The 13112-nt window shown below is 50.2% G+C and overlaps 1 protein-coding gene across 1 annotated transcript; it reads right to left on the reverse strand.

Annotated features, from left to right (window-relative positions):
* Positions 1-5312: 5312 nt before the first annotated feature.
* Positions 5313-6900, reverse strand: LOC123155970 (anthranilate O-methyltransferase 3). The gene is made up of 4 exons (XM_044574132.1): positions 6826-6900; positions 6133-6540; positions 5776-6048; positions 5313-5672 (listed from the first exon to the last, which is right to left on the reverse strand). Exons 1-4 carry the CDS (start codon positions 6898-6900, stop codon positions 5313-5315), a joined length of 1116 nt encoding a protein of 371 aa, XP_044430067.1.
* Positions 6901-13112: the final 6212 nt, after the last annotated feature.

Consider the following 13112-nt stretch of genomic DNA (forward strand, 5'->3'; position numbering starts at 1 on the left):
TGCAACCGGTCATCCAGTTTGCTACCACCCGTTACACAGGATGCTAGTACCCTGCGGTGAGACAAGCTACACTTGAATGCTACAACTGGATTTTGGCGATGCTGGAACCGAGGACGCGGAGAGCTGCATCCATGATGAAAAATGCTATGTTCGGCAAGAGTTCAGGTGGCAGGGAAGTCATCGATGCTGCAACCAGGGGGGGAAGGGACGACACTGGCGAGTCTTTTTGGTGCTGGGGCTAGCGATGAGGTGCAACAACTAATCTCGATGAGGAGGCGCGGCACTACCACCAGCGAGGAGCGGCGTCGCGGCAGGGGGGCGATACTTGGATTTTGGTCAACGAGCATAAGATTTAGGAGGAGAGGGAAGGGTACAAGGTGAACTGGGCGAATCTTTTCTTAGGGCCAATTCTGATGGCCGAGCGGCGGCTGGCCGGCGCCTATCATCGCCCCATGTGCAAAGCGTTGGCCGACGAACCTAGTGCTACAAATTCCACTAAGTGTGCGTGTGGTGTATGATTTTGGTACCTGGCCTCATGATCGATTTAGATCCTACTCGGTCAGTTCGGCATATAACTTGGCCAAGTCTAAGAAATTTCATGCTACTCGTAATTTTTATGGCTATGGTGTGCAATTAGACTTTGTTGTTGAAGAGAAAAGCTAGCAAGCTCTTTGGAAGGTCAATGCTCCAGGAAAGATGAAGATCGTTCTGTGGAGAATGTCCCATGATTGTCTATCGATGGGCAGTCAGTTGCTACGGCGCCATGTTCCAAATGCGGAGCATGTTTTTTCTGTAGCAGAGAGGAGAGGGTTGAGCATCTCTTTCTATTTTGCCACTTCGCGCACCAGGTATGGCGAATGGTGAAGAGGAATTTAGGCTTCCATTTGTGTGATAAAGGTTTTGTTCATACCAAGCAGTGGATATTTGATTTCATTCAACGAGCGACCTCTCTGAAGGCCACTGCTTTGGTAGTAACAATTTTGCACATTTGGGAGGTCTGAAATGATGCAAGAAACAATGATGTTAGGATGCATCCTCGCAGAGTATCTAAGAAAGCTTTGGGTTATGTTAATTTCATTGTGCAGAACTGTGCTAGACTGCAATTGCTATAAGGCATGGTACCCCAGTATCTCATGTTAAATGGGTTCTGGCGACGGCAGATGCAGTGGTTGTTAATGTGGATGTTGCACTCTTTAAGGAGTCTCGACGGATGGGAATTGGCGTGGTAATCAGGAACCACATAGTATATTGCTTGTTGGCTTGCCGCGAGCATGTTGACGAGGTCACCGCCCCAGAATTAGCTCAAGCACTAGCGCTACAGCGGGCGGTGGCTCTCACCCGCGAGGAAGGATTTTCAAGGGCCATTTTTCAGTCAGACTATTTGTCAGTTATCCAGAGAATCGATGCTTTGACGGTTGATAGCTCGCCGGTGGGGCTCATCACTGCTGATATCAAGGAGTTGGCGTCGTTATTCTCATTTCTTCGCTTTAGTCATGTAAATCATTTGTCAAATGTCGTGGCACATATTCTAGCTAGATCTTTTGAGTCCTCTAGTGACTCTATTTTTCATCTAACCCCGGATTATATTTAGGAGGTACTCTCTTGATTACACTTGATCAATAAAACAAGATATTCCAAAAAAAACATGCAACTGCTAGGCAGTTGCCCACTAGAACGTCCTCGTGTGCATGTCTGTGCAAATTAGCATGCAAGTACATACTCCCTCTCTCTCAGTTTACAGGGCGTGCGCGTACCCCTAGATCGTCAATTTGACCAGCCTAATACAAGTCATATATTACAAAAAATACACCAATATAAACTTGAGATGTTCTATTTTCAAAAGGTATAATTTTTGTGTTATATAGTTTATATTAGGGTGATAAAATTGGCAATCTAGGTATACGCGTAGGACTTGTAAACTGAGACGGAGGGAGTATGAGTTGTGACTCCATCCGGCCGGCTAATAAAATATCATAAATTGCTGGCCACTATCCTTTCTTTAACACACATGATGTTTGGATGCATGAACCAACATATGCATAAGCCTACTTAGAGCATCTTCAGCCGCGCCCCCAACATGTCCCCCCCCCCCCAGGCGATTTTTTAGCACTGGCGGCCGAAAATCGGCCAGTCGCGCCCCTAGGATCTCATTTAGCGCCAGTTTGGGCTGAATTAGTAGTCGGCGACCCCGAGCCGAACCCAAGTGCCCGGGGATCGCGTGGGGGCGCCGGTAGAAGCGAAAAGGGGCGTGGAGCCGTCTGTTGGCGAGAGGAGACCCTTTTCCTGCCGTTTCCACCCGCTTTCCCCTCGGCTTCCCTCTCATTCTCAATTCCTCCCGCCAATTTCCTCCTCCTCCCTTCCAAGTTGGCCTCCATGCCGCCGAAGAAGTACGTGGTCCCCTGCGCCGCGACGGATACCACCGCCGTTGCCACCCAGCCGAAGCAGAGGAAGCAGAGGGCGTCGATGTCCAAGCCCCAGGGCATAACTAACGCCGACTAGAAGGCAGAAGTTCAGCGCCGGGAGGCTGTCACCACTGACAGGCGGAACAGGGCCAAGAAGGCCCGGGACAGGGCGACTCTCGCGGCTGCGGCGGTGGCGGAGCAGGCAGAGCGCTCGGCCGAACAAACCAAGGCGGCTCGCGCGGGGATGATGAATCCACCCGGCGGCCATGGCCCATATGCGTCCTGGAGCTAGCAAAGCGTCGGATCTCCGGCCGGGTTCTCGTCGTCGCCACAACCCTGGGGCTGCACGCCGTCCTCGGGCTACGCCGACAGCAACGCGCACGCCAGGTTCAACCCCAACATCACCTTCCCCCATGGTCACCCGGCCCAGCGCACGCCCTCACCCGCCTTTGCTGGCGTGCAATACCCTTCGTAGACCTACTCATCACCGGCGTACGCAGCATCCCCGACGCCACCTCTCCGCCATTGCGTGCTGCTATTCTCACAAGCCTCCTTGTCGCATCTCAGTGACACCGACGCGACAGAGGCCGACATGGAAGACATCATCATGACCGGCTCGGTCGCCGCCTCCCCCGGGTTCACTGCCCAAGACGACACAATGGACCTCAACACCGACATGGACGGCGAGCTCGACTACGGCGAGGAAGAGCCAGAGGAGGAGGAGGAGGAGGAGTCGGCGCCTGCTCCTGCGAGGAAAGGGAAGAAGAAGAAGAAGCGGGCGGCCAGGACCGGCGAGCGGCACATCAAGTTGGCGTCCAAGAAGGACGAGTGCCTCGCCGAAGCATGGAAAGTCGTCTGCCTCGACCCGATCACCGGCATGAACCAGAGCGTCGGCACGTATTCGGACCGCATCAAGGCTGAGTTCGACGAGCGCAAGCTCGTCGACCCCTAGTTCAAAGGCGTCTACATGCAGCGCGGGTCGAAGGCAATGGCGAACCACTGGGGGCTCATCCAAACGGTGTGCAACAAATGGCATGGGATCATCGAGGAGATCGCGGCTTGCCCGGAGAGCGGCGCCAGCGTCGAGGATCAGGTATAGCACGCCGACCTCTCCCTTTTCTTTTCACCGTGTGCGCGCCCGCCGACTGATGTTCATCGGCGCAGCTGCTGCAGATGTTCGCCATGTTTTGCCGGGACAATAGCGACCAAGAGTTCAAGTACCTCCACGTCTTCAAGCGGATCGACAAGTGTGAGAAGTGGGCGGATATCCGGCGCACCCTCGCCAAGGCCAAGGAGACATACAAGCCGGACGCGTCGACACCTGGCGCGGCCGACGGGTGCCCGGACGGCAATAAAGGGGCCAAGAAGACGAAACACGCTGAGTCGTCTACCACACGTGTGCAAGAGTCCATCGAGCATTGCCTCGCCGACACAAAGACCCGGGCCGCCCTGCGGGAAGAGAAAACTTAGGCGCGCTGGTCGGCGTTGATGACGAACAGCTCCGTCAAACTCGACTTGCTCCGGACCAACGCCAACCTGTTACGGACCAATGTCGTCGCGAAGAAGAGGAGCGCCGACCTGGCTTTCCTGATGGGCGGCGCGGACATGCTCCAGAGCGGCGATGAGAAGCTCAAGGTGTGGTACCTGGCGGAGCGCGGCCTCATCCTGAACCAGATATCGGCGACACCGCCGCCAACTCCCACGCCGACGCCAACGCCGCCGCCAAGCCCGAGTGATGATGCCTCCGCGATGCCCAGCAGCACAGAAATCGCGCCGACGCCGCCCAACACAGAAGTCGCGCCGACGCCGCCCAGCCCGCGCACGCCGACCCCTCAAACGCCAGAGGCCGACACTGCCATATGATACATTGCTTGCACGTCCTTTCTTTTTGTACGCCAAACTTTTCATTTGATCGCTGAACTGTGGCAAGGTGATGATCACGGAACTGTGACGCAGCCGGACTTGTGGCGTTTTGTGGAAACGGGAATGGACCAAGTTTAAATTTGCAGCGCCTTGAGGGCGGCACCTGGGGGCCTGGCTGGGACCTTGATCGCCCCCAGGGTCTAAAAATCGCCGGATGAGCGCCCGAAAGAACGCCGGCCTATGCGCTGGGGACCGAACTGCTGGAAATGCTCTTATAATGCAGGACAACAAGTTTGAAGCATGGTCATGCCCTTCCGACGCATCTCTACCCTGTAAAAAAATCAATAAAATGGTTGGTACTCTCCCTCTCTCTCTGTGTCTGTGTCACTCTCTCTCTCTCTCTTCCTTCCCGTTTGGTTGAGCACCAATTTGTGCCATTAAAAATTTGGCATGCTATGATACTTCTATTCGTAGTTATTGGTTGCATGTCTACGTAGCATTCCCTTCATAATTTTGCCGATATATTGGCCAACAAAGGGAATGGGTGAAGGAATCCTTGAATTATTTTTTGGCCAGCCAATTGTCTAACTGCAAGAAGAGAATGCTGCAGTTATTATTGCTCAATTTGAACCATACATGTTGTATAAGATGCATATGGCATTTATGCCACAACAAAATTTACAGAAGTTTCACTTTGACCAAATTTATATAAAAAAATATCAACATATATCTGTTGATAAATCTAATGGCATTGGTTTGGCATTGTAAGTGTAGATGAAACTTTCTTATTTTAAAAACATTGACCTATACCAAATTTGATATGCACTATAATTTGGTAAGGAGGGAGTATCCTTTTATTATTCTTCCCAATTTATATGGAGATACAAACACAAAAGAGTCTACATCCGGGGTGAACACAGCCGAGGACAACAAAACTTTAAAAACCCCATTTCTGGGAAAGAGTCAACAACTAAACAAGACCCGGTAGATGACTACGTTCATAGAGAGATAAAACAAGTCAAGATACACAATCAATGTAGACCTCCATTATTTTCTTTTCAAGGACAGAAAAATGATGGAATACTTTGTCTTCTCCCTCGCAAGGTGTTCGGCGACATTGTACGTGAATTTGTCGAAGAGCTTGTCGAGCATAGATTCACCAAAATGGCTTGTGAAAAGGGGCTCCATCACTGCCCTCAAACTTTTGGACACATTCATGCCGCTTCGGAGGGGATCGCGCACTTCGTTGCTTTCCGAGTTGTCATGAGGATCCCAGTTGGATTCGAACAATTCAACATGATTTATGTCAAATAGTCCACTTTGCTTGATCACCATCTTGACTTCAGTTAGTGATGGACCGTAAAAGGGTAGGTTAAAGGAGTTGAGTTTTCCCCTCTCTAGGAGGCCCTGTTGTGACAGTTTAATGTTTAATTTATACACAAAAAATGTTTAGTTTTCTGTAATTATAAGAGTTGTGAGATTATTGTACTAAAGATATACCGGTGTGTACCTCTTCAACAAGATATTCCAAAGATTGCGCAATTAATCCATAGAGCTGGTTCATATCTCCATTGTAGACATCCTCTGTTTTTCTCCCCAGAAATGTCAATACCATTTGTCCACCGAGCACCCGTTCTTTATATCGCAGCTTGAGGAACAACAACATATCCTTCTCAAAATGCTCCTGGTATAATTTAACTACAGATGGTGGTGTAGTCCTCGCAATATAAATGTTTCCTTTGTTTAGATACATTTCTCTCTTGGCCGCAAATCCATCCGGGAGCTACATGATACAAACAATAGTTGTAGGACCTTGGTGGTTAACAATAATGATAGACAAATAAACTGTGGCTTGCCAGTTTAGTACCTCAGAGCGCCAATGAAGGCAGTATGATGAGTGAAACAGATGAACACTATGGCGAGGAAAAAGCTTGGTGTAGAAGGAGCCCGGTAGCCCAGCAATATAAAAAGGTGGTAGTGCTTCTAGCTTATGAGTTACTGTAATTGACTCCTTGAACTGCTCAAGTGACTGGAACACACGGTTGAAGTCGTTTCCTGGTAGATCATTGAGGAAGACTTGGAGCTCCACGAGGTTGCCACGAAGCTTGTCATGATTGCTGCATATTGCTTCAATCACGTTGGAGACAAAGATGAGCGTGTTTTCACCTGAAGAGCAGCCTAGGTCAACAACTATCATTGTTGGATGGAGCAAATCCATGCACACTTCTATCACCGCCTTCTCGAGCACCGGCTTAGTCCGAATCAAAGCTTTCTTCTGGTACAAATGAACAAAAAGAAGCTTTACCATTTAAGATCGATAGAAAGTGTAATCAGCTTCGGTGAGCCAGAAATGTCGATGCCAAGTACTCCCTCCGTCCAAAATTACTTGTCGAAGAAATCGATAAAAATGGATGTATCTAGAACTAACATATGTCTAGATACATCCATTTCTCCGACAAGTATTTACGGACGGAGGGAGTACAAAGAAGGAAACAAGGGCAGCATATTTGTTGTGAATTTTGGTCTTTGAAAATGGGCTGTGAGTTAATTTTTCAAATACCTGATGGGTAGAGTTCTTGACATAGCTGGTCTCTCCTTCTCCTTTTGCCATATGGAAATCGCTGTCCATCTTCATGGCCACCTAAAACTCTCAAGGAAGAATTTGTTTCGTTGGTATGCTCAACAACGAAAGTATATGCTAGCAGATGTGTTGCCAACAGCAGCAGCCCTGCTCAATATATAGGTGCTGTTCGGCATCGCTCCGCTCCACAGCTCCCGGAGCGGAGTTGGCGGAGCTGTAGGTCAAAATGGTGGAGTTGCCAGTCACCCGCTCCGCAGATTCCGGGAGCGGATCATTACCGAACAGGGCCATAGGCGAGTAGTTTGCACAAGAGGTTGGAGTTGTTTCTATGTTTGTGCAATTATATTCATTTTTCTTCAACTACTACAAATGGCCATACAATTTATTTATGAGACCTTTTACGGTACATCGGATTTAATTTAGACCGTTTATTTCTTTAGTTCACATGTATTAAGGACGTTTTGGTAGTATGTTAAGTAATTAAGGGCGTTTTGGGTAGTTCACATGTATCCATCCCACACTCTCATTTGGGTAGTTCACATGTATCCATCCCGCAGCTGGTACCTTCGACTGAAATCTCACGCAGTAATTCTCCGTCCCACACTCTCATTTGCCATCGCCATTGCCAGCCCGCACCGTCGCCATCGCTCGTCACGTCCTAGCTAGCCGTCGGCAGCGGCGAGTTGTCATGCCTTTGTGTTACCCTCGAACCTACAGGATTTTGAGTGGGTCACGGGACACCGACGAAGACGACGAACGGACCAAGGTGAGTGCGTCGCCCCGGCCGCATGCCCTCTTCCTCGCCTTGCCGGCTGTCGTCCGCGGCTAGATTAGCCGGTTTTTTGGTCTTCTCGTCAAGCCTCCGGGATCTGGAACTGGTCGCTGACTTTTTTTTTTTGAGAATATGAACTGGTCGCTGACATAAAGATGACAGCCTTCGCTTGGGCCGCATGACCCCGACCTTGTCCAGCCCGTCCCGTGAATGACCATGCAGAAACTAGAATACGAGGCCATATCATGGTAAGTATTCAACTCCATCGAGCTCTCTTCTTGACATCATGCCATGTGCATTCTTTTCTAAAAAAAAAAAACTAGCTAATTAAGTTAGTTCCTGCCGCCGCCGCCGGCCTGCAAGGCTGTGATTTTTGGCAGCGTTGGGATGATAGTGCGCTGGGAGGAGTGCATGCGGTGTTGGGATGGAGGGGCGCCAGCCTGCACGCAGCGTCTGGATGGCCGAGAACATGGGGCGGCGACCTGCGGGCATTGGGGACGGAGGTAAAAAAAAATACCAACATGTACAATTGAAAGTCACAATATACATTTTTCAAAACGGAGACAAAAAGTTTACCCGTTTCATTAATTAAGGAGTGTTACAAGATTATAAACAGAAGAAAAATCTTGGCGCGAAGCCAAGGCGTTACACAATCCTACTCACCTGGCAAGATTATAACTCTAAAGAATTTGGCGTCGGACTTGGCCCAAATCCTCGCTTCAAGTTCAAACACATGCGTTGTATAACCGGCGGCAAAGAGGATGTGTCCTTAAAACACGCGGTTTTCTTCATTCCAAATCACCCAAACCACGAAAGAGCATGACGATGGAGAAAATAGCTTTGCGACGACCACCAACCTCCACAGAATTGATATCTTCTTTGACCGTCTCCACTTGCAACCGGCAGACACCAGTAGAATAGCTAGCAGAACAGCTATAGGATGTGTGCAATCTAGCGGTAGAGCACAAGTACGAGTTTGGTACATATAGCAAAAGGAAACAAAAACAACCCCAGCAAAAAAAGGAAAAGGAAAACGCAATCCAAGTTTATACAAAAATGCTAAACATACAAAGACTTACACGCTTTTACATGCTCCTTCCATCTAACAACCAATCACAAACCTCTCCCCCCTGATTTTCAGGGAGATGGGCCGCCCCGCTCACCTATTGACCAATCAAGATTAACCATCCTGTAAAAACCTGTAAATCATTTGTACGTGTAGCATTGCCGAGTTTATACCATATGGAACGTAAGGGCATCTCAACTCGCATATTTTCTGTGTGCGTGTGCGTGTGTGTGTGTGTGGGGGGGGGGGGGGGGGGCAGTTCGCCGACACACTGATGCCGGAGGCCGCGACCCAGCGCATACATTTTTTTAGAACGAAGACGCCGGAAGCGTCCGACTTTAAATTAATAAAGGGCACATAAGGCAGAATCCAACAAGTTCAACAAAGAACAGAAAATAGAAAAAGGCCGCAGCCAAAGTGCGATACATGCTACCGGCCGAAGCCTGCGAGAGAATGAGAAATGTAAGCAGCGTGCAAGTAGCCGGTCCAAAAGGTCACGACCCACGGCAGGCTAATGGCGGGCACCAATCTGAATCAACCGAATCCGCTCCATAGCCTCCGCCATCCGATCCGCATCACGCCGTTTCCCCAACGGCGTCCATGTCTAAAGGAACAAGTGGCATTTGAAGATAATGTCAGTCGGGTGTGAAGGAAATTTGTGTTCAATAGTCATCTTATTGTGTGTAAGACCAAATGGCCCAGAACAAAGCTCCCACACATCTCCATAAAACACGGCCGAAACCACCCCTATGTGCGACAAGAATAGCGCGAAGGTCCAAAGCTGAGCGGGGGTTCCAGTTCTGGTCGAACGCCTCCCTAACGGCACTCCAAGCAAAGCGAGCGAGGTAGCAATTAAAAAAGATGTGGTTGGCATCTTCATGTTGGCCACAGAGAACGCAAGAGCCATCGGAAGGCCCGTTCCTACGTGCGATATTATTGGAGGAGGGAAGGTGATCACGAAACATCTGCCACAACAAATGTTTTATCTTCAAGCGATAGATGCTTTCAATAGCCCCCTAGCTATGTCCAGGGTCGGCCCCTCGATCAGTTTGTTGTATAGGGATTGGACGGAAAAGTTCCCCGAGCGCGATAGAGCCCAGGAGTCCGAGTCGGCCTCAGGGCGAAGAACCACTCCCGCAAGAGCAGCAACGAGCCCGTCCCAATAGGCTCGTTCAATGTCGAGGAGGGGTCTTTTGAAGGAAACCGCTGGCGGGTTGGTGCGCAGTGCATCAGTCACTAGGATATCAACATTAGTGGCTAACCGATAGGCAATGGAGTGACTTTTCCACAAGGGTTCCATGCCAAACCAATGATCCAGCCAAAATCGCGTTGACCCATTGTTGACGCAAAACTTGGCTCCTAAAGTGAAGGCAGGCATAACTTTCTGGATCCCATTCCAAAAAGTGGAGCCCTTAGCTTTGGATGTGAGAAAATTCCCATCTGGGAAGTATTTGGCGCGAAGAATATCCACCCAGAGCCCCTGCTCATTTTGGGAGAGTTTCCAAATCCACTTGGTTAGAAGAGCGACATTCATGAAGCTTGGAGTTAAGAATCCCAAGACCACCGAATTTCTTAGGACGGCAGAGCGCGGCCCATTTGATCAGGTGGTACTTCTTTTTGATCCCAGTTCCTTCCCAATAGAACTTGGATCGAGGCGTATCAAACTTGGCATGAACCCCATCCGCCAGCAAGAACATGTCCATCGTGAACAGAGGGAGGGAAGATAGGCTGGAGTTAGTCAGGATCAGTCTGGCCGCCGAGGAAAGGAACTGACCGCGCCAGGGGCTAACCCTGTTTGCCACCTTACCGTACAAGGGCTCCCATTCCAGAATAGAAATGTGTTTATCAGAGATAGGCAGGCCCAAGTACATAATTGGAAAGCTCCCTAGCTTGCAATTAAGCAGGTTGGCAGCTCGAGTAGCGAGAGGGTCCATCCCAATGGCTATTACCTCGCTCTTGAGGAAATTGATCTTAAGGCCGGAAATAATTTCGAAAGCAAGGAGGATGAGTTTGATCAAGGCAACGCTATGATCGTCAGGCTCAAAGAGCAATAAGGTGTCGTCCGCATATTGAAGGTGCGTGAGTCCACCCGGAATAAGGTGGGAGACCACCCCGCGGATGTGGCTGGCGTCCTTCGCCTTATGTACCATGGCAGAAAGGGTGTCCGCAAGAAAGTTAAAGATCAAAGGCGAGGAGGGATCCCCTTGCATGAGACCTCGCTTATTGCGGAAGAAGTTCCCAACCTCTCCATTGATTGACACAGCGGTCTGGCCTCCCGAGACCAGGTGCATGATGCGGTGAACAAAGCCTGACTCAAATCCCTTCCGAGTCAGCACCTCGCGGATGAACTCCCAGTTCACGTGATCGTGTGCTTTCTCAAAGTCGAGCTTGAGGAGCACGGCCGATTGCCCAGTGCGTTTAAGCTCGTGAACTGTCTCCTGCAACACTATCGGCCCTTCGAGAATGTTGCGGCCTTTGAGAAAACCAGACTGGCTACGGTTGATAACACGCTGCGCTACCGGGGCAAGTCTGGTAGCATAAGCCTTTGAGAAAATCTTGAAAGGCATGTTAATAAGAGTAATAGGATGGTACTGCTTGATAGTGTCGGCGCCTTTGACTTTGGGAATGAGGTTGATGACACCATAGTTAAGGCGCGAAATGTCTACCGTACCTAACGCAAAACCTTTAATAATCCCGTAGAAGAGGTTCTTAAACACAGGCCAGAAACGGCGGAAGAACGCGACCGGCCAACCGTCAGGGCCAGGTGCAGTATCAATCTTCATAGCTCCCACGGCTTCGTCGATCTCCTCCGTGGAAAAAGTCAAAGCCAAGAGGTCGTTTTCGGCTTGAGACACGCGGCCATCTTCCCCCCAGAAGTCCTCTCGAAGCTGAAGGGCCTTCTCCTCAGTTGTTCCCAACAATTTGAGGAAGAAGTCGTAGATGTGTGCCGCAATATCGGCCTGACTAACAAACAGCCCATGATCAGCTTGAAGCCTCATAATCGAGCACTTCCGTTTACGGCCGTTGGCAAAGGCGTGGAAATATCCCGTATTCGCATCGCCCTTGGTAATCCACTTGACGCCGCCCCGACGACGCCAGTATTCCTCCTCCTCCCTAAGAATGGCAAGCACCTGTTCTCAAGTGCGTAACGATTGGCCCATTCAGCTTCCAGGAAGGGTCTGGAATTAGCTTGCGCGTCTAGGGCTTTAATTTCAGCAATAATAGCTTCCCTAGCATGTTTCGCTTCGCTCCCGTGGTTTGCACCCCACCCACGGAGGAAACCCCGAAGGGCACCAGCCGCTGAGATCCAAGTGTCCAGGGGACCCCTGCAGCAGCCGATCGTAGCTCTTGCACACTCCCAGCGTGTAATGAGCAGGGGACAGAATCCCTCGACCTCAAACCACCCTGTTTCAAAGAAGAAACGAGGGCTGCTTGACCCTGTCCTCCCCAGAGGCCAGGATCAGCAGCACATGGTTCGACCCAATACGCGTTTCCGCAACCAGCGTACACAAGGGAAATAGCACTTCCCAGTCGGAAGTCACAAATACACGATCTAAGACACTGCGCACAGGTGAAAGTTGCTTGTTGGTCCACGTATATCTAGCGCCAGTCCTAGCGATCTCCCTAAGTGCACAAGCCGCAATCGCATTATTGAACAAGTTCACTCGAGGCCAGTCAATGTTAGAGTTGTTCTTATCAGCTCCCGAATGAATAAGGTTAAAATCACCCCCAAGGACGATGGGGACGTTGGCGGCTTGCTTGGCCCCAACCAAGCTTTGGATTTCTCCCAAGAAATCCGCCGCCCTAGAATGATCTGCCGGGCCGTAGACGCAAACTATCGCCCAGGAAACAAGCGAAACCCTATGTTTAATCGTAGCTGCAATGAAAAAAGAACCCACATCCCAGTTTACAACATCGCATACATCACTGTTACAACCCAGAAGAAGACCGCCAGAGTGGCCTAGAGAAGGTACCCAGCCCCAAATAAAACGATGAAGGGGGTCGTAGGCTGCCAAATCACGATACGTAAAATCAGCTTTAATCGTTTCCTGAAGCGCAACCACGTCAATATGCTCCCGCGCAATGTATTCTTTGAGCTGGGTACGATGACCAGAGTGGACGTAGCCTCGAATGTTCCAAAAGAGGTAGCGCATCTAAATAATTCGATTGCGGAGGCGCACCCCTCTGGAGTCACCGGTTTTGCCACACATTTTTTAGCCGGGGCACGGCTTGTCGAGGGGGTAGCCTCCACCTCCCTGGTTTCAGCAATCCCACTCGCCACCACAACAGACCCAACAGGGTCAGAGACGACTAGCGTCATGGCGGAGGCCTCCCTGGCCTTTGCCACCCCGGCAGCAGCTGCCAAAGCCGCTTGAGCATCTTCGCGGGCGCGAATCAACGACACTAGCTCACCGCCCTCCGCACCTA

The sequence above is a fragment of the Triticum aestivum genome, chromosome 7B (assembly GCF_018294505.1).
Source record: "Triticum aestivum cultivar Chinese Spring chromosome 7B, IWGSC CS RefSeq v2.1, whole genome shotgun sequence".
NCBI lineage: Eukaryota > Viridiplantae > Streptophyta > Magnoliopsida > Poales > Poaceae > Triticum > Triticum aestivum.